This window comes from Tenrec ecaudatus, chromosome 1 (genome assembly GCF_050624435.1).
Source record: "Tenrec ecaudatus isolate mTenEca1 chromosome 1, mTenEca1.hap1, whole genome shotgun sequence".
In the NCBI taxonomy this organism is placed as follows: Eukaryota; Metazoa; Chordata; class Mammalia; order Afrosoricida; family Tenrecidae; genus Tenrec; species Tenrec ecaudatus.
In genome coordinates, this window is record NC_134530.1 from 264,921,971 (window position 1) to 264,938,067 (window position 16,097).

The 16,097-nt window shown below is 40.5% G+C and overlaps 1 protein-coding gene across 1 annotated transcript in view; it reads right to left on the minus strand.

The window, feature by feature from the left end:
* PCNX2 (pecanex 2) overlaps positions 1 to 16,097 on the minus strand; it is a 357,992-nt gene that overhangs the window by 30,859 nt on the left and 311,036 nt on the right. Inside the window, exon 26 of the mRNA XM_075532150.1 lies at positions 1,663 to 1,916. Coding sequence (XP_075388265.1) covers positions 1,663 to 1,916 — 254 coding nt within the window. The remainder of the gene's footprint in view (positions 1 to 1,662; positions 1,917 to 16,097) is intronic.

Genomic DNA, 16,097 nt, shown 5'->3' on the forward strand with positions numbered 1-16,097 from the left:
AGCGAGCAGAATTCTTAGGGAAGCGTTAGAGAGATAGAAACTTCCAGAAGTATATAGACCTGATGGAGACTATGTTAAGGACCAGTAGTTTCACATTTGGATATTTCGTTTTAAAATTTTTCAGCCAATTATGACAGGGACAGGGGACTAGCAAGGGATCTAAAATTGACAGGAAGGTGTAGCATTCATGGTCATGTTTGGTCAACTGAAATATATTTGAGAGCAATTACTGAGAGGTGAATATCAGTAAACATGATAGTGGGGAGGAGGATGTTGCATTCCTGGTTGTGTTTGATCAACAGAAATGTACTCGAGAAGAAATACTATGAGGTGAATGATCAGTAAACATGATAGTGGGGCAGGAGGAAAGGAAAAAGAAAAAGAGGAAAGTGCAAGTAAGTAAAAATTATATATAGGTATAAATATGTGTGTAAATATATAAGGATAGGTGTATTTGTCTATGTATATGTGTGTGTGTGTGTGTGTGTGTGTGTGTAAATAAAACAAAGAAGCAGATGGACTTTAGGCTTCTACTTAAATCTTAGCTCAGTACAAGAACGGCTTGTTCTAATAATATGGCACTGTATGATTCTCACCTTCCTGACACGATTGCTGAAGACAAAATGGGTGCATAAGCAAATGTGGTGAAAAACTGATGGTGCCCAGCTATTAAAAGATATAGCGGGGGGGATATCGTGACTGGGGTCTTAAAGACAAAAGGCCATTTAGTATGGACTCAACAAAGTCCATATGGAAGAAGCACATTAGAATATATGATCATGAGGTGTCAATGGGAAATAGGTATCAGAAGTTCAAAAACTAGCAATTAACTTGATGTGAAGGAGTGTAGACAAAGTGGCAACTCAAAACCCACCTGTAAGATAATTGGACAGTCCCTCACAGAAGAGCCACACTGAAGGGATGATATAGGCAGGGTGCAGAGTAGCACTGATGAAACACTCAACTCTCGTTCTTTAATGTTTCCTCCCCTTACTAGTATGGTCTTAGTTGTACCTCATTAATCTTGTTAGACTTGTGTATGTTCATTCATACAATTAAGTTCATTCGATACATGATCTGTGAAATCCAAGACAGATAAACAGTAATGGGAGAAAGGATTTTCTGAAGGGATGGAAAGGGGGGTTGGGGGTAAGGGAGAGGAAAGGGGAAATGATAGCAATGATAATTCTATAACCCCACTCTGGGGGAACAAATAACAGAAGTGTAGGTGAACGGAAACATTGGATGGGCTAAGATATGTCCATAATAATAACAATACATAATAAGAGTTCCTGGGGGTAGGATGGGGAAGGGAAGGGATAGGGGGGAGCTGATATCAAAGAGTTCAAGAAGAAAGATGATGTTTTGAAAATGATGGTGGCAGTAATTGCACAATTATGCTTGATTTAATTGAATTATGGCTTGTTATAGTATCCGTAAGAGCTTCCAACAAAATGATTAAAAACCGAAACAAAACCAGTGTCCTCTCGGATGGTTCAATAAAGCAGTGGTTCCTAAGCCTAGTGGTTCCTAAGCCTAGTAGTGTATCAGATTCAGAAGCTGAAGATGAACCAAAAGGTGTATTTTCACAGTTTTTCAGGAGTTTCTTCTGGCAGCCCACATCATTACCGAGAGATAACTATTGGGAATCCCGAGCAATACCTTAATGTAGTACCGGATGAGAATCCTTCTGAGGTCAAAGACCTGCAGTAAGGTGGCGGCATTGTTGTCGATGATATTATAGCCCTCCAGGATGTACTGTGTCCGGGTGATTTCCCACGTGAGCCACCGTAGGTTAAACGCTGCATTGCAGGACAACAGGTGCGGTAAGTGGCCGGGTTGACAACAGCAGCAACCTCCATCGTCCTCATCACCCTCCACGATGGCTTCCACCTCTCGCTGCTGGCAGTAGGTTCCTACCAAGTGCAAACAAAATGGAAGGGAGAACAACGTCATCCTGCAACTTTTGTTTAGAATAGACTTTTCCCTTGCCTTAATTGGAGGGCAAGATTGTTAAGCGAAGTGCATCTAAGAGTCATGAGATTTGTTTAGCTCTCACTTTAAGCAGTGCTCCCAAGTGGGTCACAATTCTTATATTCAATAACCTTCCTTTTTATTCATATTTTCATCTCTTTTCTTATTCCCCCCCATCTCATGATGGTTCTGAACATGAATGTCTTACAAATGAATACTCTTATGCTTCCTCTTGCAGAGATGTGAGGTCATGACTGGGGCATGTAGAGTATCATGGTACCTTATACTATGATGAGCCGGGGACTGGGTGTGTTGAGTAGACTTGAAAAGGAGTTCATTTCAGGCACCTGATAAAATAGTTCCTATAAGCAGCCTTTTGTCATTTGACGGGAAATATATGTAGGATGCTAATGATTGGAGGATATTGGTACATGTTAATACCACTTTAATGCAGTTATTTAAATAATCTAAATAATTGTATACATCATGTCATCTAGAATTATTGCAGGAATCATGGACTGAGTTTAATAGAAAATTAAATATCCTGAACCTAGATTCTAAAAACAAATTTCATAATTTAATTATAAAGATATAGTAGTAGCATAATTTATAACTAATTTCATAGATTAATGAATCAAAAGCAAGACACCTATATAATTTAACATCAGTTAGATAGTATCAATATTCATATAAGGTATAAGATACAGAAAGAGATTTGGTCAGAATGGGGTTATTGGTAGGGCTGTTGAATTGGTTCTGACCCACAGTGACCCTGAACAGAATGACCACCACCCACTCCTGCACCATCAGTGCCCTTGTTAAGAGGTTTGAGCTCTTTGTTGCAGCCACACTGCCTCTCGACTTTACCAAGCATGACGACCTCTTCCCGAGACTGGAGAAGCACGCGAGCAAGTCTCCTCACCTTTGCCTCGACACAGCATTCTGGTTGTACTTCTTCCCATTGAATGCTGTTGGACCTGCGGGCTGATCCTTTGCCACTATCTCTGACACTGTTCTGATGCCATTGTCTAGGTTTTCAGTGTGTGACAATGGTTCACTACTATCCACAAGGCTTTCAGTTGCTAGTTCCTCAGAAGTTGACAGCCTAGCTTTGTTTGTAGTCTCTTCTTAGTCTGGAAGCTCTGCTGAAACCTGATTACTTTGGGTGACCGTTCTGGTATTTGAAATACCAGTGACATAGCTTGTAGCATTGTATCAGCACATAAGCCACCACAGTACAACACACTAACAAACTGACATTCCGTGATGCCCACCTTCCCGACTTGATCGCTGAAGACAAATGGGTGCATGGACAAATGTGGTGAAGAAAGCTGATGGTGCCTGGCTATCAAAAAACATAGTGCCTGGGGTCTTAAAGGCTTGAAGGTAAACAAGTGACCATCTAGCTGAGAAGCAATAAAGCACACATGGAAGAAGCACACCAGCCTGCATAATCATGAAGTGTCAAGGGGATCAGGTACCAGGCATCAAAGAACAAAAAATCATATCATTGTGAATGAGAGGGAGTGCAGATTGGGGATCCAAAGAACATCTGTAGGCAACTGGACATCCCCTTACAGAAGGGTCACAGGGATGAGACAAGCCAGTCAGGGTGCAGGGTAGCAACAATAAAACATGCAACTTTCTTCTAGTTTTTAAATGCTTCCTCCCACCCCACTATCATGATCCTAAGTCTACCTTACAAATCTGAGGATGTACACTGGTACAGATAGAAAATGGAAACACAGGGAATCCAGGACAGATTATCCTTTCAGGACCAGTGGTGAGAGTGGGGATACTGGGAAGGTGGAGGGAAGGTGGGGTAGAAAGGGGGAACCGATTACAAGGATCTACATATAGCCTCCTCCCTGGGGGATGGACAATAGAAAAGTGGGTGAAGGGAGACTTCAGACAGTGTAAGATATGACAATATAATACTAATTTATAAATTATCAAGGGTTCATGAGGGAGGGGGATGGGGAGGGAGAGGGAAAATGAGTTGATACCAAGGGCTCAAGGAGAAAGCAAATGTTTCCAGAATGATGAGGACAACAAATATACAAATGTGCTTGACACAATGGATGGATGGATGGATTGTGATAAGAGTTGTATGAGCCCCAATAAAATGATTTTTTGTAAAAATGTTAATTATATGTAGATTATATACTAGATTATATATACCAATAGATTTGGTATTACTCCTCCGGTATAACATAGTCAAATAAAATCAGTGAGTGATAGTCAATTAATATGGCCCCCCAGCTATAATGCCTTATGTTATATAAGTCCGAACTCTACACACCTTTGGCTACAGTCCCTTTTTTTAGGGCATTCTGTACTATACTAATGGATAGGAATGGGGTAGGATTAAGATTGACCAAAGTAGAGGGTGGGAACCAAGCCACATCCTTTGCTTCCTTGGGGGACATCTTTGATCCCACCTTAGTAGAGAATGTGAATTAAAATACCACCTGCTGTTTTCCTTGGATATATATTGCTACCATGCTACAGTTCTGACGCCCTCACCTTACCTGGAAAGTAATACTCTATTTCCTGACTACTATTTGGTAGAAGTAAGTAGACCTACTTTGATTTTTTGGACATTTTTAGCTTCTTGCTCTAGACTGTGCATTTTTCTTGCCTCTGCCTAACTTTTGAGCCTTGGTCAGAACGGCACCCACTGCCATGTGGGACACTTCCTCCAAGTTTCATGAGTTTCTGTGTGATGTTGCAGTAAATTGCAGAATTCAGCAAGGTGAGGAAATATACTCAAGGGGGGTGGTGGGAAATGGAGCAAAACAGCATGTTAGAAGAGTTGGATATTTGGGACATCTTTAATCTCCAACTCCTTGAGACTAGTCTGGTATTAATTTTTCTAAAGAAAATTATTACTGCACTGTGGTAGTTAGATTTTATGTCAACTTGAATTTGCAGAAAAATGTAAGGGCGGAGTCCAACCTTTCATTCAGGTCACAGCCTAATCTTTTGGGAGTGGCCTTTTCTACAAGAGCGCGAACACTTCACCTTTCTCTCTTACCCTTCTTCTTCATCCTCTGTCTCGCTCCAGGGGCCACCCCATGTGGGCCAATGACTGAGAGCCAACTTCTGGGCTGCCTGTGCCCTGCTGTTTCCACTGACCTTGAATCTGCACCTGCTAGCTCTTTGTATCCCACTTCACCTTTCTCTGTCATAATCCTTCGACTACATGAGTCTGAAGAGGGTGAAGAGGACTCCAGCTAGCATCGAACCCACGGACTTGAGTTGGACTCGACTAACATGCTTCCTTGATATTGTTACTTTTTGATGCAAAGTTCCCTCTTATATGAGTGTCATTGGTTTTGTTACTTAAAAGCAGCTCTGTCTAATGCACATACCTAGCAGAGCTGAATAAGTTCTACTTTCTAGATTACTTCTCTATTGTAAAAATGATAGCAGGTTAGTGCTTATTGTGTTAGGGTTATGCATTATGCATCAAGAAAGCTTCAGATTTGTAAAATAACTAAAAATTGTATAGTGAAGAATTACTGAAGATGGACTTTTACTTTGGAGTAAAGAAGATTGTGGGGGGAATTATGGTTGTTTCCACAATTATCTGAAAGGTTTAAAATAGAAATAAGAACTGGGTATTTTCTGTGTCTCCAGAAAGCATCATTATGGCCAATAGGAGAAGGTTTAAGAGCACAGACATTATTATAACAAACATTGTTTTAATAACTGGAAGTTACATAATAAAATGGACTTCAATGAGAAGTTCAGAGGATGAGAAAAGAATGAATAATGATAAAACAGAAGTAATAAGCTATAGGCACAAATCATGAATTATAATTCACAATAAAGAGAACAGAAATAAGAGTGAAGCTAGGTAGGAAAACAGGATCAACTAAAATATTTGTTAGTGATGGTGATGATAAATATATCTTTCAAGATAGTTGAGTCTTTAGCAAACTTACTGATAGAGGAAATAAAGTAGGCTGTGTGTGTGTGTGTGTGTGTGTGTGTGTGTGTGTGTGTGTCCGAGAGAGAAAGAGTAAATCAGAGTCCAAGTCCAAACTATGAACTGGATAGTTTAGGAACAGTCAAAAGGAAAGGCAGATGTAAAGGTTTAGATGAGAAAACACACACAAAAATAAAGTAGCCACTCAAAGGGAAGACAGGAGAAATGGAGTTAGGAAGGAGAAGTAATGAAGGAACAGGTAGGAAAACAGTAAGTGTGGTTCCTAAGAAGTTTTATCTTAAAAGATGTGGACCTTCACTGTTGGCATGCATCAAGAAACTATGTGACAAGTATCACTCCTGAGTTCATCTAAAGTAGGTTATGAAGACGGGATCTATCTAAGTTTCAGCTCAATGGAAGAATGTTATTTCTATGAGATATAAGAGTTAACAACATGGAAGAACAGTAGTGATTACAAGCTATATGACCTTGGTCATGTTTTTATCTTGATCTAAGTTTGTTTCTTATCTTTAAATAGCTGTTGTCATATAAAATGATTTTTAAAAATAAAGTGATTATTAACCATTCAATGTATTGACAATATTGCTATTATTTTTACAATATTCTATGCTCCATAAAAGTAGAGCCAGGAAAGTAGAAACTTAGTGAGTAAGTAGATTGGCAAATAAGTTAATAAATAATTTACTTTATTCATCAACCACTCATCAAATATGTTAATATGAAGACCAGGTGACACTATTAGTTAGGTGTTGGACTGCTAACCACAAGACTGATGATTCAAACTTACCAGACACTCCACTCAAGAAAGATGGGCTGTATGCTTCTATCAAGATGTACAGTAGGAAACTCTATGTAGGTTTCTAAGAGTTGGAATCAACCCAAGGGCTGTGGGTTTAATTTGGGGTATTCTAGGTTGAACACCAAAGAAAAATACACTTCAATTATGATGTTGGCCAAGAATATTGAAAGTACCATGGACTACCAGAAGAATAAACAAGTCTGTCTTAGAACAAGGATAACCAACTATGCTCTTTGGTAGAAAGGTTAGTGAGACTTGGTTTCCTGCACTTTGGACATGTCAGCAGGAGGGATCATTCCCTGGAGAAGTCCGTTATTTCTGGTAAAGAAGAGGATTAGTGAAAAAGGGGGAGACCCTCAGTAAAATAAACTGCCATAGTTCCTGAACAACAGAAAATGTGAGATTGAGGCAGGACTGAGCAGCTTTTTTGTTCTCTTGTACATAGGATTGCTATGGATCAGAGCTGACTTAAGACACCTTACAATATCACCAATAGCATGTCAAACACTGTCCTCTGCACTAGGGACACAGCACAGGAAATATATAAAAGGTATGTTAAAACCCTACCCACGGTGTGGTCAAAATATCTTGATCTCAAAAGTTCATGGCTAGACACACCTAAAAGTTACATCATTTTCATCACCACTGGATCTTAAGTCAAAGGACAAAGTCATCTATACTGGTTTTTTCTTGTTTGAGCAGCCATTTGAGCAAAAAATGGAAATATCTGATCACATGGAACTGTATACATAAAAATCACTCATCTCAAGGAAATATCAAAAGATGAATTAAGAGAGAAAAATGTAGTGATGGAAATCATATGAAAGGCAAATATCTAAATAGTACCATGCATTTCTGAAACATTGTTTTTCTTGAGGTTTGCAGACTCCCTGTGGTAGTTACATAATCTGGCATCAATTTGAGTATTCAGAGTGGAGGGGTTGTCTGATGACCTCATTTGGAGATGCTAAGGAGATAAACAGCTTGCTGGAGGTGAGACACAGGCTCACTCCCTGCGAGACACCCTTGTGGAGAAGACACTTGGAGAGAGACTGATGGAGCCAAACCTCTGGAGCCAGAAAAGCCACCTGGAGAATCATGGCAGTGCTGAGATGCTTGAAATGCCACTGAATCCACAAGACCTCCCGCCCACTGGCCTGTGATCTTCCTGCATTCAGCATCATTGCATGTGTTTCGTGAGTCTGATCAGGACTTTATAGATTGGCATCAGACATATGGGCTAATAGCAGACTTAAGGACTTGGTCTGGACTGGGCTGGGATGTTTTTTTCAATATTCAATAGCTCTGGTACATAAAGCTCTTTTACACATGTGAGTGTCCATGAATTTGTTTCTCTAGTCTCCCCTGACTAACACAGTCCCACATTGTTAAATGATTTGTTTATACTTCCTAACATCTTTGGGAGAAAGGTAAAGTGTACTACTCTTGTACAGAGTTACGTCTCTGAAACCCACAGAGGCAGTTCTACCCTGTCCGACAGGGCTGCTATGAGTCTGAATCAATTCCATGGTAGGGAGATCTCTGCTAGGAGGATCTGGGGAAACAGACCTTGCTGTGATCACATGTATCAGCACCATACTGAGAATAATAGAGCCAGCATGCATACGTACATACCCAATTACATTTTATTTTTGTAGTCTCAAAACTTTCCACACATGTGACCTCTTCTAGCATTCGATGGGGTCTTATTCCTTGAGAGAATGTTACTCACATGCCATCAAGTCCTTGGCCAGGGGCAGTTCTAGACTCCCTTTAGTCTGATCTGTCATTGCATCTGAGAATCACATTTCTGAACCCACTTTCTCATCACCTCCCTGCTACTGCAAACTCTTGACCGTTCCTTATCCCCTTTGGAGCTCAGTTGTGCACACTCGTTAAATATGGAGAAGGAATGGCACGTGGTTGTTCTGAAAGTGGTTGTCATCTGCGTTTCTGATACGCAGCTGAGTCTTGAAGTCACTGAGAACTCCCTCCCATGGCTTTGATGTTTGCTTCCCGCCCCTGGCACTACACCATCAGGAAGTATTTTCAAGTGACACGGTCCTCCTGTGGGCAGCATTCTCCTCTCTAAATAGTAATAAGGGGCCTCCACAGGCACAGTGGGCTGCTCACTGAAAGATTGGTAACTAACCCACCTGGAGAAAGACGAGGCAGTCTGCTGCTGTGAAGATTCACCGCATTGGAACCCCCGTGGCACGTTTCTAATCTGTCCTGGAGGGTCACAATCTACTTGGTAGCCGTGGGTTGTTGTGGTTTAATAAAGATAAGCTAGCCTATAAGCCGAGGCCACCGGACGGACTAACGCTGAACAGAAATCGATGGAACATTTAACCAGCTCTCCCTTTTCCTTCTGTGTCCACCTACTCAAATGATGGTTGAGTGGGACCGACTGCCCAACAGATTACCTTTCTCTTTTTCCCACTTTTTAACGCTGTTGGTGCTCTAAAATGCATCACTTGTTTCCACCTTTATTCAAAACAGATGATTAATCTGTGATTCCTTGAATGGTTTCCTTAAAGGCTTAAAAATGCTAGCAATGTTGATAAACCCGAGGACACAAGGATATTACGATCCTGTTTCCTGAGGGTAACAAGAAAATAAACTCGAATTTGAGATGCTCGGTCCCCAAGGAACAGAATACAAAAATGTGCTTCCCTGGTTAGATTCTCGATGAAGAATTTGTATTAATGTTTCATATAATACTAGCCAATATAAGTAAAATGTGGCATGGCTACCCTGACATTCTTTTGGCTGCCCTGGACTTCAGCCCTTCCCCTATGTTTAGAAAAAATGTTTTCCCTGTGCCAGGAACAGGATAGCTGCTCACAGGCCCTTTTACTTTTCCTCCTGTGTACCAACGGATCAATATTTCCCAACTTCTCTCATCATTTTGTCCATTAGAATGTAGGAGGAAATTAAGTACCTTAGGTTCGGACCTGGTCCACGAACTTCTATGCGGCCTGTCCCTCTGCTAGCTTACTAGCCAAGCTCTGGTGACCTGGGACACGACGCAACAGGGAGGCAGAGCCGCCACCAGCCAGGGTCCTTGATGGGGGTGGAAATCATCCCCCACCCTCTTCACTGACTTCATGTCCACCAAACTTTATGTGATGCAAAATAAAAGGATATTGTGTCCGGCACTCAGATGGGGGAGTTAGCGGTTGTAGCAGCGGGCATTACTTCCATGAATACACTCATATTATGAGTCTTAGCAGAAGCGGTGGCTCTCTTCCACTATAAAATAAATAATCATCAATGCCACCAAGTCAATTACGACTCATAGTGACCCTATATAACAGGCTAGACCTGCCCCCTGTAAGTTTCTAAAACTAACTTTTTATGGGAGTAGAAAACCTCATCTTTTTCCTGCATAGTGGGTGGTGGTTTCGAACTGCTGACCTCTTGGTTAGCAGCCCAATGAGAAAGCACAATACCACCATGCTCCTTATATAAGATCGGAAAAGTCAAACCCTCTTGCAGCCACCCTTGCATCTAGAGCACCTCTTGCTTTTGTCAATAACGTGCACACAATGAAACTGAGAAAAGGAGTGGGGATGCTGTGGAGCCCATTGTGGAAGAGAGATGGTGGCAGGGTTACTCGTCGAATGGTCAAAGGCAGCAGTGATAGTAGCGGGAGCATCCAGGTTACAGGGTCCATGGTGTCAACAGTATGAGCACAATGGACCGTGCCTGGATTACTTACCAACTTGTAAGGAATCCCAGTTATGGGATCAGTGTTACTTTGTGATTTGGGACCGACTTCTTATCTGATAGTCTCCAAGCTTGCTTTTCTGGTCTTTTCATGACTTTGGTCATGCCAGGAACTGATGGAATATCAATTGATATGTGTGATTGTTCGGTTCTGTGTCAACTTTGTTAGGCCAGGATTCTCAGTGGTTAGGAAGTTAACACCTGGTAATCCCCTATGACCTGGCTCTTCACATTGTCATCACAATCAAACAGTTGTCAATTTAGGGTCGGATGCAACAGCCTTATTCAGGGTCACAAATCTGATGTAAACAATTTCAAGGACGTTCGTTGGGGGTGTGACTTGTTTCAAATATAAGTAGACTGAAAAGCTTGCTTGATTTTTGTTGGTCTGGATCCTGCCTCTGTCTCATCAACCACCAGTTCTTTAGACTTGAACCAACAATCTGCCATATGATCTTCGGATCCTGGAAGTTACCAGCAGCATGAGATGGGACCTTCAGACCTTGGACTCATTTGACTCTGCAGTTACCAAGCTGTGGCCTTCCAGCCAATCTGGGGTTCATCAGGTCCTAAACGTATGTGAGTCAGGAGAAGCTTCCAGCCTAATATCTCACCTCATGGACTTGGACTTGCCTGTTTCTACAACTCTGAGACATTTTCTTGATATATATTTCATATATATGTATATATATACTTCATATATAGATTTCATATACATATACTTCACATATATATTTCATTCATATATATATGTATATATATATATATGTCATTGGTTTTGCTTCTCTAGTGAGCCCAGCCTAAGACAGTCACCATGAAGTGTGCTTCTTTTGTGCTGTGCTTATTTCCTGAGAAAGGACCATAACCTATGCAAACCCACATTCTTTTTCCAACTGTGTAGTTTGATATCTTCTATTTCAATGAATAGCTTTGATCTCTCTTTCTCTCTCTCTATCTATCGTCTATCTATCTATCTATCTATCTATCTATCTATCTATCTATCTATCTATCTATCTATCTATCTCTGCCATCAAGTCCATACCAACTCATAGCAACCCTCTAGAAAACAGTAGAACTGCCCCAGTGAATTTCTAACACTGCAAATATTTATGGGAGTAGAAATTCACATCTTTCTCGTAGTTGGCTTTGATAGATTTCAGGATAAATCCAGAGTGACCCAATACATCTATATTTTGACTGCTTCAGGTTATGCTAAAGTAGATTTAATTTGACAAAAACAAAACATGTGGAAAATAGGAAACTGGAAAGAATAAGGTAATGCTGAAAAGAAATCTTCAAAAAGTACCCAAGTATATAAAAGAAAACATGACTTTTTCTGGGAATATTGTACTATAATAATATATAATAAAATGAAACATTCCTTTTAGGCCAACTGGACTGTTCTTGCAACAAAAGTATAATACTGACTCTGTCAAACTATATGTTCTTTTATATTCTAGTGTTGCTAATTACAATAAAAAATTGTTCAAGAGGGTGTGGTGTTGTGACAAGTTAACTAACATTATGTCAAAATAATCCTTATAGCCACATGACCATATTTAGAAGCAGAAGAAAGGTAAACAAGTGATAACAGAAAAACTCTCCTGGGAGGTCTGACCTTACGCAACAATTGCTCTACCACGTGTATCATTATAGATTTGTCCGTTACATGCCTCCTCCATCGTTCATCCGATGACGTTGCAAGTGTCTGTGCTGTTGTGTTATCCTCCAATAGACCAGGTCGCCCTGTGACTGGACCTTGTATACTTTCACTGACAAGCAATAGAGTTTGTTTTTCCACTCTTTTCATATGAGTTGGGAGAAAGATGGACTTTCTACTTTCATAAACAGTTACAGTCTCGGAAACTCACAGGGGCAATTCTACCCTGTCCTATAAGGTAACTATGAATTGGCACTGACTTAATGGCATTGAGTTTGTTTAATCTGAGTTCTCCTTGTGAGAGGCTTTAACCAATATAATACAGCAAAAGTCAGAAGAAACCCATTCCAGAAGCTCGGCTTACGAAGTCTTATAGCATCTGCATTCATCCCTTTGGAGCTCCGAGGCCGTCCACTGTGAAGAAGGCTCTTCTAGCTTACTGGGGAACAAGAGACACAGGGATGATAACCAAAGTGCCAGTGTGCTCACCAGCCCTCAATGAAGGATCTTTGTCCTTCCCTCCACATGACTGCATGAATGATCCCAAGTGAGTTCAGTAGAAGGACTACTGGTCAACCCACACAATGTTGTTGGTTGCTGTTGAGACCGTTCTGATTCAAAGTGGTCCTACGTGTCACGGTTAGAACTGTCCCATGGGATTTTAAAGACTGTTACCTTTGGGAAACAGAATGTCAGGCGTGCCTGAGGTTCCTGGAGTGGGTTCAAAATGCTGACCTTTCAACTGGTAGTTCAGCGCTTAACTCTTGGTGCCACTCAGAAGCTCTCAGTGAGAAGTGACAAGTCACTGTTGTTTCACACTATTAAGTTTGGCTGTGGTTTGTTATGTCACAATCAATAAATGACACAGTCGAGATAAAATATTTAGCTTGGTCAATTAGGAAGGACACCATAGGCGATGCGATGAGGAGTTGGAAGATGCAAAAAGTAGTATAAACTCAGGAATCAAATTAGCTTGACATCCTTTAAAAGCAATGAGTGGTTATGTTTACTAAAATAAAAGCTATGACTCATAGAATGTATAATAGGGATATAATTCACACATGCTCGTCTTCATAGTTCTCCCTTTGAAATCTAAGAAAAAGAGGAAAGATCTCCAAATAGTTGAGATTCATGAATCAGTTTTGCCGTCTCACCACACTGGAGGCACTTCATCTTCACCACTTCCTGCAGCATTCTCGGTCAGCTTTGTAAAATAGAGGAGGAGTACACACAGAGTACAGTTTCTATTATTGCTCTGTTGGATTTTGCCAACGGCCTTGCTCAAATTAGCTCTCTAAATAGTTTTCTTATAAATTCATAAATATTCACAGAATACATGCCTAAAATATTGTACCTATAGAAAAATGTAGCATTTTGTATAAATTCATCGAGGGATATGAAAAAGTATGAATATCCACAAAATTAATGATTAGAAATTTGCATCCAAAGAATTTTTTAAATTCCTCTTTAGATAATGATGCTAAATATATGCAATCATGACTTCTTTCTCCCAGTTAAAAGGTGTCCTTATGCTACACAGAGATTCCAGACAGTCTAATCTGGCTCCCGTTTATCTCTTTAACATTATCCTGACCACTTTTTCCCAAACTCCTGGAAGCCATGTGTGGCCACTGTTTGCTTCTTGGTCCTCGTGAGTTTCCTTACTGCAATTTCTCCTCTGCTGAGCTGTTTCAAACTGCAACCGGATCTCATACTCCTCCCCTGAGGCATGTGACATGCCTGCCTCATACATGGTGTCATTGCAGCAGTCATCTCAGCCTCCAGTGAGTGCTCATTGCTTGTGGACATCTATTCTCAGTGAGGCTCCGGCTGCTTCAGGTAGGAGGCCTTGACTTCTCTATTCCCAGCTCCTCCCAGCACTTGACATATACTAAAACCAAACCGGTGGCCATCAAGTTGACTAACTCATGGCAATCCGATGTATTTTCAAAGTAGAACTGCACGCAATGGGGATGATTTGTAGAAGCAGAATTCCAGAGCTTTCTTCCAAAGTATGGGATGGTAGACTTAAAGCACCAATTTTTTAGTTAGTACCCAAGTGATCATCCAGAAAACTTACTTCCATACAGTGACTACTGAATAGGAGGAAAAGAGAACTCTATTACCACTAGGGTAGCAGTTACATGCATGGGCTTTTCTTTTTTTAAAACAAAACACATTTTTAAAATGTCTCTGTAATCAATGGATTACATAGAAAACTTGGATTGCATACAAGTTTCCTCAGTAGCATAGTTGCCTCCATCTTGTTAATTCCTTAAAAAAAAAAAAAGATCCAAACTGAGTGATCATGAGTAATGACCAGAAACCAATATATATTTGCTGTTTTCATGGTTTCTATGACTTTATATGACATGTGTTGGTCTACCAGACATGGCCGGCCATTGGAAAAGAGTTACTGACAGGATTGCCGTATCTCCACCCCCCATAGCACTTGTAACTAGTATCCAGTCACCCACATTTTGAAGTTATATGCGCTCACAACTCATGTATTGGTGTCCAATAAGAAGAGCTGCTCATGTATAAACCTTTGCTCAACAATGTTGCTATTAACTAAAATACCTTTATAAACTCAGTACCATAGAGTCCATGCTGATTCCTAGTGCCCCCTTGTGGATTTGTGAGACTGTAACTATTTACGAGAATAAAAAGCCCAGTCTTTCTACCGAGGATTTGAACTGCCAACCATGCACATTGCAGCCTAATGCTTAACTACTACACCAGGAAGGCTCCATCAATAGAATTACCTTAGGCCCCCAGGGGATTATTTATGATGTACTACAATAAAATAACAATGATGTCTATAGAAGTACACCGGGGACTTATAGAAACCTTAGTTATAGAAATGGATTTTGAGCTATCACAAGATCATGGCCCTAATATAAGAACAATTAGCTCTTATATCATGGCTCTGCCTGGTAATTGCTTTCATGAGGAAGTCACTGAAGACTAGCAAAGTGTAATTAAGAAATCAGATGGTGCCTGTACATCATGAAAGATAGTATCAGGGGTCTTAAAGATATGTGTCTGAACAAGCAGCCCTTTAAGTGAGGGGTCAATTAAATCTACAAGGAAGAAGAACACCAGCCTGTGTGATCCAAGGATTATAAATAATAAGATTCAAACCCAGAAGAGGGAACGATCCCAGTGCCTAAATTATAAAAACATGGTTCTCAGAAAGCTATGGATAATAGTGGTAGCCCAAAATCCATTTTCAGGATCCTTACGTGGATTGAGTCCCCATGGAATCCCCAAGGCATGTTGGAATGTTAACAGCTTTAATATCAGACAAAGATCATTATAAAAAGAATTTTAGCAACTGTACTTAGAGTGGAATGTAACACCTTGTAATTTGATCTACCTCTGCACCCAATGTGAATTTATTATCATTTAAAAATATTCTATACTTTCTCTTAGATTGATTTCTTTCTCTGTTTTATATGGTCCTTGTTGGCTGTTTTCCCTTGTTTTGTATATTTGTATAGGGAAACTGGTATACGTGAATGTATGGAGCCAGTAGGTGACCAGGAGCACTAAGAGCCCTGGTGGCATAGTGGCTTCAAGTTGGGCTAAGTGCAAGATCGGCAGTTTGAAACCACCAGCCACACAGTAGGAGAAAGAATGGGATGGAGCTTTCTACTCCTGTAAAGAGTTACAGTCTTAGGAACCCACAAGGGCAGTTCTACCCTGCCCTATAAGATTGCTGTGAGTTTCATAGACTCTTGCCAGTGAGTGTTTTTTCAGAGGGAGGGGAGGGGCATGGAAGGGAAGGATGAGGGAAAATGAGGAGTCAATGTCAATGGGTACGGGAAGGAAGAAGAAGTTCCAAAGTTGATTGTGGTTGCACAGCCTTTTTTGATATGATGGAACTATTTAATGGTATGATATGTTAATGAGAGCTCCATAAAACAAACAAACAAAGAACCCAAACAGTGGTTTCTAAGGGAGTCCGATGAGCC